This window comes from Pinus tabuliformis, chromosome 8 (genome assembly GCF_031772625.1).
Source record: "Pinus tabuliformis cultivar Carrire ecotype Pingquan chromosome 8, CPIR1, whole genome shotgun sequence".
In the NCBI taxonomy this organism is placed as follows: Eukaryota; Viridiplantae; Streptophyta; class Pinopsida; order Pinales; family Pinaceae; genus Pinus; species Pinus tabuliformis.
In genome coordinates, this window is record NC_142294.1 from 1259958082 (window position 1) to 1259983704 (window position 25623).

At 40.1% G+C, this 25623-nt stretch overlaps 1 protein-coding gene across 1 annotated transcript; it reads left to right on the forward strand.

Annotated features, from left to right (window-relative positions):
* The first annotated feature begins 1271 nt into the window (after nucleotides 1-1271).
* Nucleotides 1272-2198, forward strand: LOC149239961 (nudix hydrolase 1-like). The gene is made up of 2 exons (XM_089367232.1): nucleotides 1272-1572; nucleotides 1673-2198. Exons 1-2 carry the CDS (start codon nucleotides 1332-1334, stop codon nucleotides 1960-1962), a joined length of 531 nt encoding a protein of 176 aa, XP_089223358.1. The 5' UTR covers nucleotides 1272-1331; the 3' UTR covers nucleotides 1963-2198.
* The last annotated feature ends 23425 nt before the right edge of the window (nucleotides 2199-25623 follow it).

Below are 25623 nucleotides of genomic sequence, written 5' to 3' on the forward strand. Positions count from 1 at the left end.
TGCTCCGCCCAGGTTCCAACGTGTCCGAGGATCGCTGAGAGGCCGCGCGGCCACGGGAGCCACCATGTCTGCTCCCCATCCTGGGCCGTTTGCGCGACATTGCAATGTTCAGAGAATTGTCGAGAGAGTGAATACACGGGGAAGAGTACTTTAAGCGAGGCAAAAACAGAACATCAATTGAACCATAAGATCCCAGAACCAGAAAGGGAATGACGGGCCTAAGTTCGCTTGTAGAGAAGCTCAGAGAGACACACAACACTGCAATCCATGAAGCCGCAGAGGAATGCAACAAAGCCGCAGGAGCGGTTAGCTTATGGAGCGCCATAGCACAGTTAACCAGGCAACGGATGGAGGAAGTAAATGCCTCCATTAATAAGCTTGTGCGAGACCAACTCGCCTGACCTGCCTCATAACTCGTGGCGTGTTGGCGCTGACACCTGCCCACGTGAAACACCATCCGCATACCCTCCGAGCTGTCAAACACCCACATCCGGGAGACTTTACTCTATGTTATTGATTATAGTTGGATCCCTTTATTTTAATATTATGTAATAATATTTTTTTGACTTTACTCTTTGTTTGAGGTTTGATTTTGTTTGCTTGATTAGTTATATTTTTATTCTTTAAATATCTAATTACTTAGCTTATTTCTTATTTTAATTAATGTAATTGGTTCATATTAATTAATGTTATAAATTAAATAATATTATTCGTAAATTAATCATTATATCCACTAAATCTCTTACTTTGATTCCTATTTAACCTAATTCTACTATCTACTTCTTCATCTTGCAAAATATAAAAATCATTTATAAAAAATTTTAAAAAGAAAATCATAATAAAATGCATTAACGTATAATTTCGTTTAATGAGTATGATGTTTTTTTGAGCTTTTAATTATTTAATTTTCGTAAATTAATCATTATATCCACGAAGTCTCTTTACTTTGATTCCTATTTAACCTAATTCTACTATCTACTTCTTCAGCTTGTCCACACAATTTAGTTAACCTAAAATCAAAATATAAAAATCATTTATAAAAATTTAAAAAGGAAAATCATAATAAAATGCATTAGCGTATAATTTCGTTTAATGAGTATGATGTTTTTTTAGCTTTTAATTATTTAATTTTAAAAATATATATTTTAAATAAAATACATCTGATTTAAAAATAAATTAAAATATTCCGTATCCACTTTGTAATACAATATAATATACTGCCTTTATTCCTTTGAAAAAAATAATAATGATGATGAGTCATATTCCTTCATTGGCCATGTGATTTTGAAGGGTATAAAAGACTCGAGGCAACAAAAATAGTGCAGGAGGCCATGAATGTCACATGCGAACAAGCTTTCCAAAACCCATCCTCAAATCGAATGATGTCTGCAGCTGATCCTTCTTCCCAGCCTCCACCTCCAACTACTCAGTCAGAAGAAGTGGCGCAGGTTCCCAGAGTAGGAGTAGGCATTGGAGTGTTAATAACAAAGGGAGAGTGTGTACTCATCGGACGACGACGCTCCTCCATTGGCAATTCCACCTACGCCCTTCCCGGTGGCCACCTCGAATTCGGTTCGAATCTCACCCCCCATTCCTTTTTTTTTTTTAATGCATTGCTATTCCTTGTATCCCTATGTGCAAAATCCTTCATTATTCACACACATATGTGCAGGGGAGACTTGGGAGGAATGTGCTTCACGAGAAGTCATGGAGGAAACAGGGCTATCAATACACAATATACAGTTTGCAGCTGTCAACAATAACATAATGAAGGAAGAATTCAGGCCTTCTCATTATGTTACTATCTTCATGCGTGCAGAACTGAGTGATCCAGAACAACACCCACACAATCTAGAGCCTGAGAAATGTGATGGGTGGGAGTGGGTGGAATGGCCTCGCCTGCCTACCCCGCTGTTCAAGCCTCTTCAGGCACTAGTTGAAACTGGCTACACTCCTTTTTAAACCTTTAATGACTGAAACTATGAAATTGCCAAACGCCATTTTGATTGGGAAGATTATTCTTTCACTATCTATGCATCTCAGTGTTTCCTGGCTATGAAACCTATTGTTATGCTGGTAAAACAATGAAATGATGGACATGGAGACTGGCTCATATCATTGAATTTCTTTGCACAGTCATCTGCATTGTTGCTTATAGTACAGTCTATAAATTCTACACTTGGAGGTACTGTTTTGAATTTGGTTCTTATTCCTTATTAGTTTTTAGAAAAGTGTTTCGTTTAAATTCCATATGCATTACAATTGACCTGAATAAGGTAGGCACCACAAGCGGTCGTTTTCACAGGCCTACCACTAATCACGGGGACTTTCCTTTGGTTAATCTGCTCTAGGAGGGGACCCTGTTTTGTCAAAATCACCTAGTCAAAGAGTTGAACTTTGATGGGTGACTTGACAGTCTTCTCTTCACTGCTGAACCACGACCCCCATCAGCGCTACCTCATTTTTTTATATTCGTCTTTGGAAAAAGCGGTGGAAAGTTGACAACAAATTCCTTCTGACGCTAGTTACCCAATAAAGGTTACCCTGCGTCTGTTTTAGCAGGGGACATCATTTACATCACATAGTTTATGCATATGTATGTGCAGGCCAATCAAGACCTGAAATAATCTTGAAAATAGGATAGAAAGAATTAGGGTACATGATCAATATCTCTTAGGTTTATTATCAATAAATAATAACCATTGATGCAGCACACATATGAACATTAGTAGATCATTAGGAGCATATAATCATGGCAATTAAAATAGACCACAAAATAATAGCAAAATCTTAGACATAATGTCCAAGATTTGATTTGACCCGGTGAAACTTAGGGTTCAAACTTCAAACCTAACTCTATTCTTATGAGGCACCGAAGTTGTTATTGTGGCTTGGGAGGTCCAGAACAACGTTTTCACTGTGGCTTAGGGGCTCTGCATTGATGTTCTTGCCCTGGCTTGGGAGGTTTGCACCGACTGCTTACAATTTTTTTAACATTAGAGTCTATCCATTTATGATTTTGCTTATAGAGGTCTCTATGATATGGCTTTGTGATGCAAAGGCGTCCCTGTGTAGTTGGAAATCCTACTTCACCTATAAACATTTTAATTCAATTTTACCATTTTGTTGAATTCTATCAATCGTTTCTAGTATTTAACAAAGCCTGCAAAGTCCTTAGGGGCTCTGCATTGATGTTCTTGCCCTGGCTTGGGAGGTTTGCACCGACTGCTTACAATTTTTTTTACATTAGAGTCTATCCATTTATGATTTTGCTTATAGCGGTCTCTATGATATGGCTTTGTGATGCAAAGGCGTCCCTGTGTAGTTGGGAATCCTACTCCACCTATAAACATTTTAATTCAATTTCACCATTTTGTTGAATTCTATCAATAGTTTCTAGTATTTAACAAAGCCTGCAAAGTCCTCTCAACAAGTATTTCAAATGTAATGCTGTCCAGCACAGATAAGAAAGGGCGCCCATCTCATTGGGGCACACCAAAATTATAATTTTGAATTTATTTTTGTCGCCAAAAGAAGAAAAGTGCAACTATTTATAGGCCCCACAGTGAATGAGTTTAATGTGATATTTTCATCTTTACTGGGCACATTTTCCAGTGAGCCCAGCTTCTAGAAAAAGCTGGTTCCCATTTTCCATGAGTATAGTTGTCAGAAATTCACAGTGAGGGGGATTGAAGTTGGGCTTATTTATTCAACTTGCCGTGCCATTGTTAGGATTGTTGAAGGCTGGAATACAAGTTTTCTTCTATTATTTACCTGCAAACAATCTATGGATGATCTGAGGTGCACCCTAAGAGGCTAGAGCTCACTATATACTATGTAAAAGTGCTCAGCAGCTCCTCCATCAAGTTTGGTTTCAGCTGATACTCCTTGTACTACTGTTTTATATGATATATCTAATAAAATTCATCATTTGAGATATTTCTTGGCTGTATCCATCTCCATATTTGGTAGCATACACTAGGAAATATTTTATAATAAATTGCAGCTAAAAGAAACATGTCTTTTTCTACTTTTGCAAATGGTTGGTGAGGGTTTTGGTCCTAAGCGTTTCTTGTTTAGAGGATAGTTAGGTCCTGCAACTTGGACTTTTCAGCTTGTATGCCCTTCTTCCTCTCTTTCTTTGCTTTCTGGGTTTTCTCCTTTTAACATACCTTGGACCCCGTGCCCAAATTTTCTGTTTAAGGCATTGATAATTCTCCTTTTACCAACAAGTTTCTTCCTTGTTAACTCTTCCCCTAGTAGCAAATCTGAGTTTACCCGGTAGACTTATCTCCATGTCTGCTGCCCCATTCCAAGTCAGTGTCCCATCCAACACAACAATGTATCAAGGGCTCTAACTTTCCTTTGTTGGTGCCCGTTTATGCCAAATTCCCCACGTGGCAGACTGCTTTTTGAGTAGCCTCAAGTCCTTTTTTAATCGACAAAACTCATCCATTTTGTTCCCCACGTGGCAGACTGCTGTTTGAGTAGCCTGAAGTCCTTTTTTTATTGACAAAACTCATCCATTTGGTTCATTGTAATGCACTGTTCAGAATGCTGGGATATAATTGTTGATGCATTAGTTTTCTCGTGAAACTGTTTGACAGAATACACCTGAGAATTTCTTTATGCATACAACAAAAGTTTAAACTCCATTTCTCGCATTCTTGTTACAGATGTGTGATGAAGAACTGGTATGTCCCTTTCCAGTGCCAGCAAGACAGGTTTCACTATGACATGACTTTTGTTTCCTGACATGGGCTTATGAAGTCATAGGATTGATATTTTATTGTTTAATGAAAGGTTTCAAAGAATCCTTTCCTTTACATGTGGCAGCTGCTCATCTAAATGCTTGTGACTGTTTTGGGAGCCTGAATTGTGAGGTAGACAGAAAAACCACCTTAAGGAAAGGCAAGTTAAAACCTATTATATACTGACCTCTGACACAAGAGGCACATCCTAAGTTTGGAATGTTGCTATGTCATCTAAAATTATGTGAATTGTCTTGCATCTAATGGCACAAGAAATCAAAGTACTCTAACAGGTTATGTCTAAGTTTTAAAATCATCTGTAAGCTGTGTTATCACTCACTAAACCTTGTGTAAGTTTTGTAATAAAAGTGCATTGAAACTGTTTGAAAGAACGCTAGTGAAACTCTTTATTTTTCTATGTTTTCAGGTGATACCTCTTGTGACAATATTTTGTTTGATACTTGTTAGATTCAGAATTCTTTATATGAATGCTACACTCCTCATTTTCTGTTGACAATCATTTTCAAGAGCACATATTAATTAATAGGACATTTGAACCCTGAATCATTGGATAATAAAATTGTCAATCCTGTGTTTCAAAACTAAGTTAGTTCCTCTAAATAATGAGATAAGAGGGGTTCTGGAAACCATTCTTTCCTCAGACAGACCGAAGCTTTTTCTCTTTTGTGACCCAAGATGAATCTTGATGGCAGATTTGTTTAGGGATGGCATACCTCATAGCTGGAACTGTTTCACTCTTGTATCCATTTCTGAAATAAGAATACATTATGCCTTGTGATGCTGGTCTGTTAGGTATTTCATATTGTTCAACATAATGTTATGTGAGACACAACACACACACACAATCGGTTATATAACTCCCTCTTATTCATTAGAGGCATAACAGATGCATAAATTCAAATTGGTGTGACAGCAGTACTTATTTTATCTGTGTGCTGAATACTAAATCAAAGTTACTTAACATGATCTCTGTTTCTTATACCTGAAATCTCACACTTGCAAAGCAACCTACTTGGACTTCACCCTTGCATGCAAAAACAATCCAAGCCTAATCACAATATGGTACACCAGTATTGACATATAATTTCATTAGAGGGTGTAGTGAGTATTGGCTAAGATACTTCACAAATTCTAACAAGAAAGTTTCTTGCCATTTTCAGAACAGATTTCACATGATTTTGAGAATCTTGGTTAAAGCAAAATGTAATTATCTGACTTCTTTCAGTTCCTGTTAGGCCCACATTTCCTCTTTCATGTACGAAGATACAAACAGCAGACTGATCAATCTGATTGAGCCTCTCGGTATCCATAAAGATTGTGTCCCAAAATATAGTTTGGGAAACCCCCCTTGTGGTGATTAGTTTCACCCTGAAGAGAGGTAGGACAAACTGAGGTGACAATGTTTTTCCTCCGAGTTTCCTTTCATTTGTCTTGAGAAAGAGCTTGCATCTCCAGCAAGACAAATCAAGTAACGACACTGACTAACAATTTTCAGCTTTTACATAATCAATGTGTACCTTTCCCGACATTGCTGTTCAATATTTACCCATTAAGCAACTTGGATTCAGTCTTTTGGATGTAATGTCAAGAATCCAACGTTATTATTCAATATGTTATCATCATTGGTTAACCAAGTTGGATTCAATCCCTTGGATGTAATGTCAAGACCAAAACATATGTAACTCTAATTGTAGGCCAGTGATACCCAAGTTTGGCATTTGTCCATGTCAAAATTTTGGCATAAGTCTATTTCCTAGATCTGAATGACATTTCACTCATAGCATATATTACGATGTTTGCATATTTTGCAAAGAGTAAAACTTGCACCTCCTATGCACATCCTTTTGAAAAATGGGTAGCATTGGGAGGTACTCTCACATGCCCTTAGTGCTAAGCTTGTGAGAGAGAAAGACTCACAAAATGTGAGTGTGTGGGCTTTGCACCCAAGTTTGGGGTTTTGGACCCAAAGTGAGTGGGCTTGGAACCCAAGGAAATTCTAATTTAATGTAGTTTGTGTTGGAGGTTCCTTGATGGACATAAGGGCTTCCTAAGGGACCTAAGGGCAAGAATAAATAACAAAGCCAGTGTAGAGGCTTGGAGACAAGAGAAATCAAGGATCATTTCTCCTTATGTGTAGTGACAAAGGCAGCGAAAGGAGCGGCAAGTGTGCCCTAGCTGCAGGAGCAAAGGACAATTCTGTTTTGGCATTGGAGGAAGGTTTAAGGACAAACCAAGTTCTAGGAAAGATAGTTACAACTCCTATAAGGTTAAAGGACCAATCGAGGTTTGTTTTGGAGAGTTGGAAAGGAGGCCACAGCTAGAGAAGCTAGGCCACAAGCCTATACTGAAATGGCAAGCCGACTGCAAACCTAGCTAAGGAGGGCCTCAAGACTAAAACATGCCATTGGAGGAAGGCCGCAATTGAAGGAGAGGGTTATAGCTAGAGTTGAGGCTGAAACAACTTGCCACAAGGGTAAAGGAGGCCTAATAGGTAGGCCGTAGCCCAGAACAAGTTGGCTAAGGACAAAACAAGGTTGTTGAGTGTGTTGAAAAGTTGGCTAGAGGTAGGCAGGTAGTTAGCTAGCTGAGTGTGCTGAGGATTGTTAATTTTAGCTATGTTTTATGCTAGAGCAATTTATTTAAATTTTCACAGTTAGCAATCACATCAGCATTAAAGTAAACTGCAGATAGAACATAAATATAAATCACAGAAGACAAACCAAGACAAGAGGACACAAGATGTGGCACCAGCCAGGGACAAACCCCAATGTGGGGAAACCCTTGATCAATTCTTCTTTTATGTTCTTCAAAGTTCAGCAGAGAAAGTGAGAGAGATAGTACATTTACAATAGAAGTCAATATTTTGACTTTTGATATCGCATGAGATCAGTTGAAGACATATTGCTTCAACTGATTCTCTAAGGTGACTCCTTCACCTATCATAGTGCTGCCTTTCATCCATTTGCTGCACATAACCGTGTGACACCATGCTGTACTGTCACATGTGTTGAACCTTGATGACTGAGTTGCTCCTGCTCTCATCATCATGCTGCTCATTATTTATCATGCCCACTGTTTCATTCATCATCATACATCACTGCTTTGATGAGAGGATTATACACCATAACTGTTCATCCTTATCATTTTCATTATGTCGAGACTGAGTCCTTTTACAGCAAGGATCTCTTGACCATCATCAAAATCTACTTTGTTATGCCAGGACTAACTTCTAGCATAATCTTCATTCAGTAGAGAGAATAGTTTTATCATTGTTGTTTATTATGATATGGCAGCTATAGGTATGCCACCGAGGTTTCAATACAATATAACATTGCTTGAAACCCTCGTCACTGCTTTTCCTTGTGCATAGAGTTCCAGTATAATCTGAGTTCTCCTCACTGTGACTGCGTATGGACTATTGTGAGAGCACCGAGATCCCTGCGGTTACAGTCACCCGAGTTGATGACTGTTCCTATAGCGAGGTGCAGTCAAACCCTTCGCTGCAGCTTAGCTTCATGTGGAGATGCTCCATATATAACCGCGGCTCCTCTTCATAGTTGCATCGTTGCGTAAGCATTGGTTTCATAACTGCGGCTAACTGTATGCCTGCGGATTTTACATGCACCATGCTTCTATGTCTGTGGCTCTGCGGCTTTTCCCTGCTTGTTATCATTGTGGCTACATATTGACTGCAGCTTTACTTTATCTTTAATGCGGCTTTATCACCATGATTGTTGCTACGTGCATTGATTGCGGCTTCATGTATTGACCCAATACATAGATTACGCTGCATCCGTATAGAGTCTAACTGCGTGTAAGGATCTCTGCCCTGTGTATAATTAGGGCATCACGTTGACAGTATAAATGTTACCATGAACAACGTATAACCAGCATATGAACGTAACCATGAACAACATATAAGCGTGTCTCCATGATCTATGCATAAGTGTTTCTATGAACTACGTATTAGTGTCTCAATGACCAGCGTATTAGGCCTCTCCTTAACAACGAGTTAGAGCATCACTTTGACTGTGTCTAGATGTCTTCATGACTGCGTTGGATTAGGGCATCATCTGCAGCTAGGCCAGTGTATTCTTTTTGTGTCTCTCCTTCTCCAAAAACCCAAGACGTGGAGAGGAGGAGATCACATCAAGAATGTGTCGCCAAATGACTTCAAGTCCTCACCCATTTATACTAAAAACTTAGATGATGAATAAACACATCTATTGGGCTTCTGAGCTTGCTCAAGTTGCTGGCCGACTTGACAATTTGTCTTATAACATAAATAAATTCATAACTCCATGAATACTTATTGGAATCGGATGATCTTTAGATCAATCCTACACCTCTCGATGAGAGGGATCCAATAAAAATATCAGTTGCCATAAATAAGATGACCCACATGGAGTTTGGCCCTAGTTGCCAATTTTAACACTCCCTCTCAACTAGGGAGAACTCCATCCGCTGATCCATATGTCCGACTGTACTGTCTCTGCCATCAGTGCCCTGGATTACTCTACTCAACTCTGCTAGCTCTGCTCAGGTCTGTTGGCTCTGCCCAGTTCTGTTGGCTCTGCTCTGCTCAGCTCAGCTTTGTTGGTTCTGCTCTACTCTGCTCAGCTCTGCTGGCTCTGCTATGCTCTGCTTAGCTCTGTTGAACCATGAAGAAGAAGAATTGATCGAGAATTGTCATACTATTCTCCACTGACCAGAAGTCAATGTCAGAGTGTGTACCACTGGTCCCAGACCAGTCCTCAACCGACCCGAAGTCAGTGTCATAGTAGGTACAACTCCTACCACTGGTCCCAGACTAGAACTCTATTGACTCGAAGTCAGTCTCAGACTAAGTCACCTGACACGGGGATTCGAGATTCGTAGGATTCAGGATTCGTGGTGTCGGATTCGGACATGTTGACCCCTCGGAACAGGACACGTAGGATTCGTTATATATTATTTTATTAATAATATATATATATATATATATATATATATATATTAAAAATTAGATATTTCTTAGACAAGTTTTAATTAATGATACAAATTTATTGATTTCAAACATAGATCTTCATCTATAGCTATTAGCATGCATAGTACATACAAAATTCAAATACATGTCAGTGGTACTGGTCACATAAATCATGATTCATAATTCATAACTGAAAGACATCTTACAACTACAAGATAGTAAGATAAACACACTGACAAATGTAGTTTTCTCATTAAGTCATCAAATCAAAATGTGTTACATAGGTAGTGTTGGTGCAATGCCAATGACAAATAGAAATAGAAAATATAAAACAACTACAGGTATACAAGCCTCAAGGCATCAATCAACATCAGAATCAGCATCAATGTCCTCATCATCATGGTCCCCACTGCTCTCCTCTGCATCCTCCTCCTCCCCTATATCCATAGTCGCCTCTGCATTTGCTGGTGTGGAGGATGACCCCTCTAAGTCATCAAATCTAACAGGCTCTAGCACTGGATAATTGAGATCCATGTTGGCCAATGCCAACTCAACACTGGTGTCCAGACCCATATCATCAGGAACAGTGTTACTTGGGAGCAGGAGCGAAAGCGGGGAGCAGGAGCGAAAACGGGAATGGGAGCGGCATTTTCAGAAGCTCTTGGTTTGGTGCTCTTGATTAAATACGAGTTCCATACCCTAATACATGACAAAATTCAATGGAAACATTGCAATCCCCCAATCCTAAAATCCTGAAAAACTGATAAGTCTGCTGGATTTTGAATGAAATCTAAAATTCTACTTTCTCCATATGAAATCCAATGAGGCCGGAACCACTCTCAAACATCCTGAGTCATTTCATGGTAATGTTAAAAATTTAAGTAAAAGGATGAAAATGAAGATTAAGGAGAATGCCACTTTTACTTTAGGAATTTTAACATTACCATGAATAGCATATCAATACTAGGGCCTAGACTTGATCATGAAGCTGCCAAAACTCTTGCCAAATGAAAATATGCGTGGCTGTAATGACCAAATGCGGCCTTTTCATACTCGCATAGGTCACTTTTTGAGCCTAGCGAGTCCTGGAAAACAGGACACGATTCCCAAAATCGTGACACGCTGAGAAAATCGTGACACGCAGTCGGATTTGACGTGTAAAAAAAGAACACGACGTGTCATGGGTTTTGGACACGAATCTGGAGAGAATCGTGTCGGACACGATGGATTCGAGATTCGTGGGGCCTATAGGACGACACACGACCTAGAGCTCCCAGAGCTCAATGTATGCAACATGCAAGACCCTTTTACAAGGGTCTCTCGACGACTCCAAGTCGTTCGGGAAAATCACAAATTTAATCTTTCCCCGGGCTTTGACAAAGTGTAGCGACCTGTACATCATCTCAATGCGATGGAGCCTCCTTGCTCATTGACTTACCATATCCCAGATAAGGCAATATCTGATGTCTATCTGTTAGAGCAATCATCGAATACGGGATTCCTCAATAATTGAATGCCACCTCTGGTTGTCACAGAGAATCACAGTGGTATTCATCATGTGTACAAATAGCTCACTAAAGAGCTTCCACAACCAGGCAGCTTCATACGAGATCATACTCGTAGTTATGTATCCGGTCTCAGCGGTGCTTATAACAATCGACTTCTGCTTCCTGCTCATCCATGATATCGAAGCAGAATCCAAAGAGAAACATCACTAAGAAGTGCTCTAGTGATCCTCCACACTGCCTGCCCAGTCAGCATTCGAATAATCATGCAATTTCAAATTTCCGACAGTGTATCTCAATCCATGAGAGATTTTTCCCCGAAGACATCTCAAAAGATTCTTGGCACCAATCCAATGAGGCTCAACCAAATATGAGCTCACCATGCTAACTGCAAAACATATGTCTGTACGGAAATGCACCAAGAACATCAACGCGAATGAGTTTATGAGACTCAAAGGCATTTCCCAAATCTGGTTCGACATCTTCACCATATAACTTCTTAAAAGTTAAGATCCTCGAGGTAGTCGCGGGCTTGCAGTTTATCATTCCATATCCGGAATCCAACTCCCTCTTACTTCTGCAAATGAGAGGGTTTGCACCTGTCAGAAATAGGTCGTCATTATAAGGTGTCGGTATGAGAGATCTATCATCCACAACCTTCGAGTAATGGTTTGGATCGGTTTCACTCCTAGTGAATCTCAGTTTCATTAGACAGCTATCACTACGCTCGAGGTGTTTTGCTTCAAGCCATAGAGGGCTTTCTTCCACCTGCATACGTGAGATTCCTGATTATCAATCTCAAACCCCTTGGGTTTGTTTCACACCTGTGGACCTGCTACATGAGGGGAATGGTCCCCTTGTAACATTTTCCTTCGGTACATCTCAGACATGTACTTTCATGCTCTTTTTGAATTCAGGTTTCCCTGTCATCATTTGACTCACAGACCTCTGGTGTTATGTGTCAATGGACATGGTCCCCAGTGGACTTCCTATAACTTGATACAACCTTGAACTCATAAAACATCTTGAAAATTCTATTTTCAAACACATACCTTTCCATCGACAAGTGCCACCCTGAAACCTTCGACTTCCATTGCTGAAATGGACACTAGGTTCTTCTTGCGATCAGGTACTAAAAGGAGATTCTATAATCGAATCGAGTTACCCCCATTCAATTGAGAGGTAACATTCCCTACACCCTTTTCGGGATAGGTGGCACCGGCTCCAAGTATAATCCCACGATTGTTTCCATCTCTACCAAATTAGAGAGTGCACCCTTCTATCTGATGACGTGCCATGAAGCACTACAATCAATAAGCCAGATTCCCAAAGAATTTGAAGGAGAGGGCCAATGCAAGATAACGCTTCTTAATCTTATCAGAAACAACATTTGATTCTTCATACTTGGGGTTGCTTGCTTTTGTTGAAGAGTCGACCATTTGATGACCTGCATTACCAGTCATTCCTTTGATCATTGAAGACGTCCCTGAATGATTGTTATCTTCGACAAGAGATGTGTCTCTGCCATTTAGACACTTCTTCGTATAATGGCCGAACTCAAGGCATCCGCCTTTCCTTCCACCCTTAGATCCGAACTTCCCAATGAAGTGATCTTCCGCTGTGCCATTCTGATAATATTCTCTGCCTCCACTTCACCCTTAGTGAATGAGAAGAGGGATAATGATCCCATTGATCCTTTTGTCCTGTCCCAACTGTCTTTATTGATTTCTCTTTCACTCTTGCTTGGGCATTGTCTTCACCTCAGCTCTGATACCATGTTAATTTTAGGTATGTTCTATGCTAGAGCAATTTATTTAAATTTTCATAGTTAGCAATCACATCAACATTAAAGTAAACTGCAGATAGAACATAAATATAAATCGCAGAAGACAAGCCAAGACAAGAGGACACAAGATGTGGCGCCAGCCAGGGACAAACCCCAATGTGGGGAAACCCTTGATCAATTCTTCTTTTATGTTCTTCAAAGTTCAGCAGAGAAAGTGAGAGAGATAGTACATTTACAATAGAAGTCAATATTTTGACTTTTGATATCGCATGAGATCAGTTGAAGACATATTGCTTCAACTGATTCTCTAAGGTGACTCCTTCACCTATCATAGTGCTGCCTTTCATCCATTTGCTGCACATAACCATGTGACACCATGCTGTACTCTCACATGTGTTGAACCTTGATGACTAAGCTGCTCCTGTTATCATCATCATGCTGCTCATTATTTATCATGCCCACTGATTCATTCATCATCATACATCACTGCTTTGATGAGAGGATTATACACCATAACTGTTCATCCTTATCATTTTCATTATGTCAAGACTGAGTCCTTTTACAGCAAGGATCTGTTGACCATCATCAAAATCTATTTTGTTATGCCAGGACTAACTTCTAGCATAATCTTCATTTAGTAGAGAGAATAGTTTTATCACTGCTATTTATTATGATATGGCAGCTACAGGTATGCCACCGAGGTTTCAATACAATATAACATTGCTTGAAACCCTCGTCGCTGCTTTTCCTTGTACACAGAGTTCCAGTATAATCTGAGTTCTCCTCACTGTGACTGTGTATGGACTATTGTGAGAGCACCGAGATACCTGAGGCTACAGTCACCTGAGTTGATGACTGTTCCTATAGCGAGGTGCAGTCAAACCCTTGGTTGTAGCTCAGCTTCATGTGGAGATGCTCCATATATAACTGTGGGTCCTCTTCATAGTTGCGTTGCTGCGTGAGCATTGGTTTCATAACTACGGCTTGTATGCCTGTGGATTTTACATGCACAATGCTTATATGCTTGCGGCTTTGCGGCTCTTCCGTGCTTGTTATCATTGCGGCTACATATTGACTGCGGCTTTATTTCATCTTTAATGCAGCTACCCTCTAATGCGGCTTTATCACCATGACTGTGGCTACATGCATTGATTGCTGCTTCATGTATTGACCCGATACATAGATTACGCTGCGTCCTATAGAGTCTAACTGCGTGTAAGGATCTCTGCCTTGTGTATAATTAGGGCATCATGTTGACTATATAAATGTTACCATGAACATCGTATAACCAGCATATGAACGTAACCATGAACAACATATAAGTGTGTCTCCATGATCTATGCATAAGTGTTTCTATGAATTGCGTATTAGTGTCTCAATGACCAGCGTATTAGGCCTCTCCTTAGCAACAAGTTAGAGCATCACTTTGACTGTGTCTTCATGACTGTGTTGGATTAGCGCATCATCTGCAGCTAGGCTAGCATATTCTTTTTGTGTCTCTCCTTCTCCAAAAACCCAAGACGTGGAGAGGAGGAGATCACATCAAGAATGTGTCGCCAAACGACTTCAAGTCCTCACCTATTTATACTAAAAACGTAGATGATGAATAGACAGGTCTATTGGACTTTTGAGCCTACTCAAGTTGCTGGCCGACTTGACAATTTGTCTTATAACATAAATAAATTCATAACTCCATGAATACTTATTGGAATCAGATGATCTTTAGATCAATCCTACACCTCTTGATGAGAGGGATCCAATAAAAATATCAGCTGCCATAAATAAGATGACCCACATGGAGTTTGGCCCTAGTTGCCAATTTTAACAAGCACTGACAGAGGGCTAAAGAAGTAGACCCAACCATGTAGTCTAGTGTTTGGTAATTTAATGTGGGCTCTATTACAACAATGTAATTTGACTGTTATACGTGTATTTATTTGGGCAGAGAGGGCTTAGAAGACAAAGTGTTAGCCCTAAGATTTGGTCAAACGCCTAAACTTGTATTTTAGCATTTGTACAGGGATATAAAGGGCCATTATCCCTGGTACAAGAACCCTGTGAATTTTCTTGTTAATTCATTGATAAGAAACAAGTTTGGACATTAATAATTGTGTGCTATATATTGATCTGATTGTTGGTGTAATTTCCGCTTTGCAAAAGTTTGAAGTTAGGCACTTTCAATGTGTTTATGTTTCCTAGTTAAATCATAGACCAAACCTAGGGTGTGTGGATTTCTAGCATGGTATTAAAGATACTTTTAAGAGCAGTTGTATAAGAAGTGTGTATAGGTGGCAGCTAAGAGGGAGCTGCGTAGTTTTGTTATTGAAGGATAACTAGTCAAAATGGTTTTTGGCTTAAGGTTTGAGGACTGGTTGGAAGGGATTTCCAACTATAATTCATGGAAGGAAAGAATCAAGCTAGTTTTATTGGTGAATGATCTATGGGATTATGCCAACATCAAGATTAGGGCACTAACTGATGGATGCAGTAGCTTTGGCTTTGCATAACAACGCTGATGCAAAGGCCAAGTTGATCATTCTTGATGGAGTCAAGGATCACTTAATGCCTCACCTTACCGGGAAAGATACCGCATGGCACATGTGGGAAGCTTTGAAAGCGTTGTTTCAAAACAAGAATGAGATCTAGAAGATGGTATTGAGAGAGTGCTCAGGGGCATCAAGATGCAATGTGGAGAGAACATCACTTCGTATCTGACAAGGATTTCGCAAGTTCGTGATGAGCTTGTAGCTATAGGGGACAATGTGGAAGAATTAGAGTCGGTGAGAACTGTAATAAAGGGCTTCTCAAATTAGTATAAGCCATTCATCAAAGGAGTAGTCTCATTAGAGAATCCTCTAGATTGGAATAGGTTATGGGATGATTTCATCCAGGAAGAACTTTAGGAGGAGGACCTTCGGTAGGACACTAATGCAGAGAACACGACCCTTGCCAGTGCGCTGAAGAAGGGCAAAGAGAAGTTCATCATTAAGGAAGACTTGAGCAATGTGAAATGCTTTGCATGTGAAAAGTACGGTCATTATGCGAGTAAGTGTTTGCAGAACACGCTGGCCACAGACCTAGCTAAGGAGGGTCACAGGACTGAAACAACAACAACAACTATCTGCTCTTTGGTGGAGATCATAGTACTATCGGCTGCTAGAAGGGCTCCTCCTTTCGATGTCATGAACTTCAACTTCTTCATTATGGAGCCTTCATCTTCTTAGATCTTCTTCGTAGGGCATCGACCATTCATCACTTTTCTTTCAACGAACCATAGTGTTGAACCAATAGTCATGTCATCCTTTTTTTCATTGGAAAGTGATCTTCCAGTCCACATCTGGCTTTTCTTCATACAACTACCTCTTCATGTTTCTTTCAGAACTTTCCATCCATTCCCATGAGTACTAGTTGTAGGTGACATCTACAACTCTCTTTCGGTAGCCCTGTTTCAACCCAACCAGATGTTGTTCAAAAATCAAAATAAACATACAATCAAAGTTACCTTTTATGATGGCCTTTCATCATGACATCTGCTTCTTGCAACATCAACATCCTGCACATTCATAAACACATCTCCAAGACTTTCAATGTCAAGGGTCTCCTTCCTTTACAGAATTTATCAAGGTCTTCATATCTTCTCTATGGAGATGTCATAGCTAATTCTTCTAGTTATCGGATGTTGATTGCTTATCTTATCTTATGTGACTATAGTTGCATCTTTCACAAATTCTTCTTCTTCACATATTGTTCCCCAGGTTCTTCTATACATAGTTCCTTCATCTTGTCAACCACCTCATATTCCATATGAGGTCATATTATGTTGATTTCATCTTATCAATATGTGAACTAGTTCAAGGCATATGCCTTCATGCATCTTTCTAAAGGAAGATATCCTTCTTCTTTGATCATGTTCATGAGATAGAGCATTCAATCATTCTAACTGCAACCATATGATGACATGAATTTATCTATTTATTTCCAAATATACATACCTCTTCATGTGATCATCTAGACTTCCTTCGACAACTTCCTTTCCTTGCTTGAAGATTAAAGTGCTTCCAACCAACTTGACATGCCGCACTCCTTTGTCACCATACCATCATCCTTCTAAACAATGGATCCCACACAGGGTGGAATGTAGTCTATCAGTGAGACACTCGCTTTTTCCAAGTAGAGGAGAACCTTCTTATAAAGATTCTAGTGGAGAATCTCGATGATCCTCATCTTGCAAATGCTCCTTTCTAATAATGATGATGTATGAAGACCTTTCTCTATCTTTTATCATGCTAGATGACTTTCTTCCAACCATATATACTACTATTTCAGTTGTCTTTTCATGCTTTCAATGAGGATACCATGAGCTACTTCCTTTCTATCATGATGACTGCTACAATCATGTAGAGTTCTACTTCAACTATCCTTTCAAGCTTATATAATGATGTCATGAGATTTTTTCTGCTTCAATCATATGCTTCTAATATGATGCATTCTATCATACTTACAATGCTTCTCATCCTGGCTGCAATCTTTAACCATAGTAGAGGTTTTTTCACCTCTTACTTCTCCTTTTGCTATGTACTTGAAGATAAAATGTGTGAGAAGTCTTAATAGTGAAGATCTATCCCTTCTTCCTTCGTGGATTTCTTCTCATCAGGTTCTTTTACTTCTTCAGTGATATGGGCTTCATTCCTTTCTTTCCTTTTCTTGTTGCCCTTCTTGAGTTTAGGACAATCTCTCTTGAAATGCCCATATTCCTGACATCCATAGCATTGGATCTTTGACATATCAATCTTCTTCTTTTTCTGAGGACCAAACAAACTTTCCTTTTCTCCTAGCCATGGCAGCAAATGCTTGAACTTGTTCATTTGATCCAACATCGCTTTTTTGCTTTCAATCTAGTTTCTTCATAATGACCAAAGTTCACTGAATGGAGTGGCTTCCTTCTTTCCATATATACTTGATACAAAGTTGCCCCATTCATCAGGTAGTGCATTGAGCATAATGGTAGTCATTTCTTTATCAGACATTATTCCTCCTAACTCTTGTAGTTGGTCTCTTATTTGTGATAGCCTCATAAGGTATGAGGCTATCCCCTCTACTTTTGATGCCTTCATTTTGTATAACTCAATTCTCAAAGATATCGCTTCTCCTGCAGTGCTTATGGAAAACGGTTCTACCAACTTCTCAAAGATTTATTTTGATGTCTCCATCTTTGCTACACAAGGAATGAGTGAATCCTTGATTGATTCTATAAGGATTCTTTGAGCCCTTATTTCCCCTTTCATATACTTTGATAATGCTTGAGCTTGCTCTTGAGATGGTTTCGAGATGGAGCCTTTTACATATTCTACAACTTCATTCTCTATGAGGATCAAATCTATCCTCTTCTTCCATGCAAGGAAATTTGATGACCCAACCAATTTATTGCTTTCCTTGTAGAATGAAGTCATTTTGATAGTAGATTCAAACATAGATATAAAGATACTTGTCAAGTGAAGATGCTCCTTGATAATGATATCTTCAACTTGATGCCTTCTTGATGATGTTGCTTCCTTGATGATCTTCTTCAAGGATATTTGAGATGTGATCTTTGCTTCAATGTGAGGAAGATCGCCTTGATGTCTTAGATGATGATTGCAATGCTTCTTACTTCCTTGGATGATAATGTAGAATGTGGAGGCTTCCCAAGGTGCTTCAAATGCAGAGTCCTTCTTTCAATAGAGGTAGGGTTTTTCAGGTCTTTTATTCTTCCAAGAGTTGTGATGATGTGATCCTTGCGATGTGATGAATGGTCCTTGATGATTGCTTCTTGATGGTATGATCCTTGTGATGCTCCTTAGATCCTTTTGATGATAGTCCTTGAGCTCGACCCTCATGTATCCTTCTTCAAGCTGCCTTATCCTTCTTGTTGTAGTCACCTTAGTTCTGATACCATGTTGAGAAATCTAGGGGGCAGCTAGATTAGGTGATTTCTTTTACTTTTATAACTGTTTGTGATGTATTTTTACTTAACTAGATTAGCTTCTTCTTCAACTTGATTATTAATGTGTTTTCTATCATCAAACAACAATAAAACAATGAAGAACAATAACACAAAAGGACAAAAGATATAGGCTATTAGCCAGGGCCAAAACCTCTCCTCTTGAGAGGAAAACCCACGAGAACTCTTCTTCTTATAGAACTTCAAATGATGAATTCCAAGACCTATGACCCTTGACCAAGACCCCTCCACGACCAAGTCAAAACTCCTCGAAGAACTTACTTTTCACGAAGTCAACCCAAGTCAAACTTGCCTTATCACAACAACAACTCCTCTCTTGACAAAGATTTCAGATCTGCATCTTTTGACTGCAATTTTCGGCCCTTGCTGCAGAAACTATAGGTGGCATGTGTGAGGGAATTGTGGTGACTTTAGCTTCTTTTCTTCTTCGCTAGGGCAACCTTCTCTTCCTTGATTACTTCTCTTGCAAACTTGACTTCTTGTCATAGAAATTTCGGCTTCTTCCACAACTCGTCTTTTACTGCAACAAGGTTATGCCCTAGATCTCACATGTGTGACGAGATGTAGCCCAAAACAGATCAAAATTTCATTTTTCTTCTGCTTGTTTCTCCTTCTTTTCCTCACACCTCTTTAGGTCATCTTATCTTGTTGATCGAACTTCTTGTGAGTTGAATTGATGCATTTCAAATGAGGTCAAAGCATCCTTATATATAGTCTTTCTTTGAGGTTAAATAATTGTCCATGAGGCCGACTTGATGTTGCTTGTAGGCCGACTTGTTCTTTGGATGATGACAAGCTCTTGGAGGGTCTTTGACTCTAATTTTGACTCAAACAATCTTTTCTTTACAATATGTAGCATGCCCAAAAGGGTCTTCCATACATGACATTGACTCTTATGACTTGTTGACTCAAAGACAAGCCCTAGAAGCACTCAATGTGTGCTTGACTTATAAATCAAATAACATTGAGCATGAAACCCATGCCTCAAGAATGACAATAATAATTTTATTTTTCTCTTTACATCAAATACATAAAATCATGATTACACATGTCATTATGAAGACCGAACCTAATTACATATTTCAAAACAGTGTAGTGTTTCATAATTGAATGTGGGCTGGTAAAAGTCCTAGCTATTACAACAATATAATTTGAATGTTGTAGGTGTATTTATTTGTGCGTAGAGGACTTAGAGGACAAAGCCTCAACCCTAGGATTTGGTTAAAGGATTAGACTTGTATTTTGGCATTTTAATAGGGATATAAAGGGCCATTATCCCTGGTATGGAAGCCATGTGAATTTTCTTGTTAATGGACAGATAAGAAACAAGTTTGGGCATTAATACTTGTGTGCTATACATTGATCTGATTGCTGGTGTAATTTCTGTTGTGCAAAAGTTTGAAGTTAGGCACTTTCAATGTGTTTATGTTTTCTAGTTAGATCATAGACTAGACCCGAGGTGGATAGCTGACACATCCAATATTTGTTTTGGATTGCATGTGTTGTTGATTTGCCCAACCTTTTATACTGTTTTTTCTTGTTGATTTCTATTGTCATTTTTTTATTACATCATGCTATCCTTGAACCAAAGTTTGGTCAAAAAACCATGGTGTATGACATTCCAGGTGAAAGAGGGTAAGGGCTTCCTTGGCCAATTGGAAAATTGTCTTAATCCACATATTTCATTGACGACATCATCCATTGCCACTACCATCCCAATGACAAGAATTTCAGCATGTTTCTTAAGGATATTTTTGAAGCAAATTTTTATTCAATGTAGATTTAGTAGGGGAATTTTTGCTTAGAAACTAATTCCCAAGATTCGTATTCATGTAATAGTTGAGTTTGTGGGAAAAAATGTAGGGATTCTTTTCTTTTTGCCTTCAAAGGAATAACAGACATCAAGGTCTTCCACTGCAAGAGTTTATATAAGGAACCAAATAGGGTCAACATTGCAGAATTGGTAAGGATAACCTCGTTTTCTTCACGTTTTGTTAGAGAATAAGAAAATAAATCTTTGGTGGAGGAAGTGACCAAAGAAGAATTAAAGGGTGTATTAGCTTCTCTTTAGAAAGATAAAGAGTCTGTGCCTAGACCATTGGATTATGGAGCCCTTTATTGGCTTCTATGACAGGATGGAAGAGGAATTGCTAAGGGTGGTGGGGAAACTAGGCAAACCATTAGGGTTTTAGGGGCGTCCCACTCGTCTTTCCAAAATCCCTTAAAAGGACAACCTAGCCTCCTTTGATGATTTCAGGCCTATTTTATTGTGCAATTGTACTTATAAGATCATTGTAGAATTTATATCCATTAGGGTTAAGAAAATTTTATTCAAGTCTATCTCAATGGAACAATTTGGGATTATGTATAGGATGCAAATTCACAAAGCAATAAAGGTGACCCAAGAACCAATGCACTCAATCAAAACCCAAAAGAAGCATGCCATGGCTATGAATTTGGATCTCTCAAAGGCTTATGACAAATTTAATTGGCATCACATGAGATTGATTTTTTAATTAATATTGGTTCTTGTGTCCAAATGGTGAACTAGATAATGAGATATCCTTCCTTTGTTTCCTTGTTAGCGTTAACTAATGGCTCAACTTCAGAGTTTTTCAAGCTTCTAGAGGCATAAAGCAAGGATGTCCTATGCCCCTTTATTGTTCATGATTATTGCAAAATGCTTAACCATATTGATTTCAGAGGATAAAAGGACTGGGCTTTGGGAGGAATAATGATAGGAAAATCATTCTTCTTGACATATTTGATGTTTGTTGACAATGTATTATTGTTCTATGATGGTTCTAGAAGGGACATTGTTACACTAAAATAGATTATGGAACTGTATTGCATGGCTTCAGCTTTGGATATGATAACACAAAAGTCATCTATAGTTTTCAATGGTGTTGAGGAGTAATAAAGAAACATTTTACAAGTATTCCCTTATTAGAAAGTGCACTTCCAAGAAGGATTTAAATACTTGGGCTTTCTATTAAAACCAAATCGATGTTGGAAAGGTGACTGGAGACTGCTAGTTGAGAAGGATGAGAACCAACCAAAGCAATGGTATAACAGATGGCTCTCTTTGGGAGGTAGACTAACACTATTCAACTTAGTGTCGAAAGGAATTCTGGTCTATTGGCAATCTATAGCTTTCATCCCAAAAGGGGTCTTAGAAACAATTAAGAAGAAGTGTTTTAAGTTCTTATGGATTGGAAAGAGAGAATTTGATGGTATCCCTTTGGTTTAAATATCAGGCCATGGCTAAAAACCCCAAGAGCCAAGTAGCTAAGTAGTTGGAGACTCAAAAAATTTCATGTGTTTCGTAAAGGCATTGGCAGCTAAGAATGTGTGCAGGTTGTTGAATTTTCTAATTCTATCCGTTAGAAATTAATCTGTATTCTGCTGGTTTATTTTTTCTACTCGTAAATTCTGAACAAGTTATTTAAAACATATAAATAATGAAATAAACACAATACCGTCTCAACATCTACAAATCATCAACTGAAAGAAAACAAACACACAAGTGACACCATTATTTTTGGACAAATGTCCTCGGAAAAACCCAATGTGGGAAAACCGGTGCAACTATTCTGAGGGTTTATTATTATGCAGTAGTTCCTTGAGTACAACTGGGTGTCTAACCGGCTCACCCGACAGAGAAAAATATACGGCAGCAATACCTCTCTATTCGGAAATAGGTATTCAGAAAACCTGTCCCACGAAACCCTCTCCAGCGACTTTGAAGCTCTGCGCTAGCCCTTTTGGCCTCTGCGTCAGGCTCCTGTTGCTCTGCGTCAGGCTCCTGTTGCTCTGCGTCAGCCTCAAACCTCTCTGCGTCAGCCCTTTGAGGCAATGTGCAGCCTCTGGGATCCTCTGCGTCACTCCCTCTGCCTTCTGCGTGGATGACGCAATCCCTCTAGGCACTACATTGTCTCTGCTGGGCTCTGCGTGGCCTACTTTAGCTGCTACTCTCGCTCTCTGCCTCTGCGCTGGTCTCTCGACACTGTCTTTGCCTCTCTGTCTAGTACTAATTGCCCCTCGTTGCTGATCGCTGATTCAATTTTGCTTAGCAACCCCGCTCTAGCAAAATGAATGACTTATCACTCTCGTGTGTTCTCCAATTGACCCTCAAGCCTCCTCTTATACTTTTCTCGTTGGTCCTTCAACGGCTGAGATTACATCTCTAATCAACGACTAAGATTAGATTTTGCTTGATCCATGACTTTTGGAACCTTCTAACCCAGTTTTATATTAATACCCATTAATATTTTATTTTTCTAAGTTTAGACTAAGGAACTCCATTAAAAATATTAACTATTTTAATATCTCCCAAACCGGGTACAATCTGTCCAAACCATTTCTAGGTCTTGGAGATTTCATGTGCTTTAGCCTATCCACGGATTTTCACAGCTAGAGCACATCCGATGCTACCCCAAATCAACACTCCCTCTTAGCGAGGACTGTGCTCTAGTAATACTCCTCACTAAGCATCACCCTGATTATCCGGCACTGGTACCTATGCTGATGCTAGGCCTCCCTGCCCAACATCCTTTGCACTGCTGCATCCTGTACTGCTGCCCATGGCTCTGCCACTGCTGCATCCGTACGACAACTCCCTCTGCATCCGTGCTACTGCTGGTCCATCCTCCCAATACTGCATCCCCCTCTCATCATGCTGCATCGTGCTACTGTATACTACTACTGCACTGCAACTCAGTTACTGAGAAGTAAGTAACTGATCCACTCAACTTCTGACATCCTTGTCAGACTAGAAACACTCTCGATGTTGAAGCTCTCTCTGTCGCTAACAAGTGCTCCCTCTACTGACCTCTGTGCTGTTGCAACAACTCCCTACATCTCGCACTATTGCACACCTCTCTGTGCCATCTTGCACTGCCGCAACACTCTCGTGCCTCTCGCACTCTTGCAGCCTGCTAGCCTCGTGCTGCCGGGGGACTCCTACATTGTAGCACTCTCTGTTGCTTCATCTGCATCCGTCTCTACCTACATCTGCCAGTCCTGCTACTCCTCTTCGGGGCTTCCGTAGCAAGGTATAATCCAAGAGGTTGGGTACCTCAAGGATCGTGCCCCTCATCGCCTATAGTCCTCCTGACTATAGCTCGATGTCTCCCCACTTCTTCTCAAGTGGCACATGAGCACTCATGGCACAATCGTCATCCTCCTCGACTTCTTTCTCTGCATTCATTGGTGCTGCCTTAGAGTTAGAAGCCTCTCCCTTGTTCTTCTTCCTAGAACACTAGTTCGCATAATGACCCAGTTCCCCAGAGTGGAAGCACTTGACCTTGGAGAGGTCCTTCTTCCTCTTCTCCTGCTTTCTTGCAGATGCCAGAGCTGCATCCTTCTCCTCTTCCTTCTTAATCCAGACTCCTTTGCTGCTATCTCCCGTCTTGGTTAGCTGTCTGATCTCCTCTTGGCGAAGAGCCGCCCACAGTTCTTCCCAATTTGGAAGACTCGCCCTGCCCAGTATGCTATGGACAAATGTCTCTCACTCCTCGGAGACTGCATTAAATGCAGTCCTTACTATCAACTACTGATCGGACGTGGCCCCTATGGAAGTCAGTTGGTCCCGGATCTCCTTCAACTGACTGAGGAAGAGGTTTATCTGCTCCCCCTTCTGCATCTGGTATGACCTTAGCTGATTCTCAAGGATCATCTTCCTCTGCACGAAAGTACCCTAGTACAATGTCTTCAAAGTGTCCCACATCTCCTTTGTCGTTTCCTTCTCGGCAATATGTTGGACCACATGATCCTTGACCCCATCAAGGATGGTGCACTTTTCCTTAGCCATTGCCTCCTCGTACCTTTCATTAGCTACCGAGTCAACTGGGATAGCCATTACTCTCAAGGCGAAGCCCTTGATACGATGTCTGTCTAGAATGGACAAGATCTTGGCCTTCCAAACCACAAAGTTGGACGCTCCGTCCAGCCTGTCCTAATCTCTCAAGCCCATTCACGGCCATCTCTCTGCTCTTCTTTATCGATTCCTCCAAGTCTCTCTACTTCTCGCTTAGAAGTTCTCGGTTCGACTCCTACTGAGTCTCTCTACTTCCCGTCTGGAAGTTCTCAGTTCGACTCCTGCTGAGTCTCTCTACTTCACGTCTGGAAGTTCTCGGTTCGACTCCTCCGAGTCTCTCTACTTCTGTCTAGAAGTTCTCTTTTGGACTCCCGTTGAGTCCTGATTTCCCTCCTGGAAATCCTTCTGCCAACCGTCAAGTTGCCCCTCTCCAACTATCTGTGCAACTGCAACACTGATTTAAATTCCTTGGCTAGAAATCCGCCTCGATAGCAACTCCCTCTACCTTGGTTTTCTGCTGTTAGGTAATGTTTTGACCACAGTACCCCACCAGCTTCACTCCCACAAACTGCCGACAACTTCCTTTGCCGCAACAACTGAAGGATTGAGCCTCTTGGCTCTGCGCAATCCTGACACTAGCAAAATAGCTCCCTCAGCCAATTGCGCCAGCCCTTCTGACCTCTGCGTGAGCCTGTTTTTGCCTCCTCAGCCTCTGCGTTGACCTCTCTTAGGCCCAGACTGATGACGCAATCCTTTTGTGTCAATCCTTCCTCTG

Excerpts from the sequence above, each read along its gene's own strand:
- LOC149239961 (XM_089367232.1), top strand. The coding sequence starts at position 1,332 with ATGAATGTCACATGCGAACAAGCTTTCCAAAACCCATCCTCAAATCGA. Across the intron at positions 1,573-1,672 it reads CGGTGGCCACCTCGAATTCG|GGGAGACTTGGGAGGAATGT; the intron begins GTTCGAATCTCA and ends ACATATGTGCAG.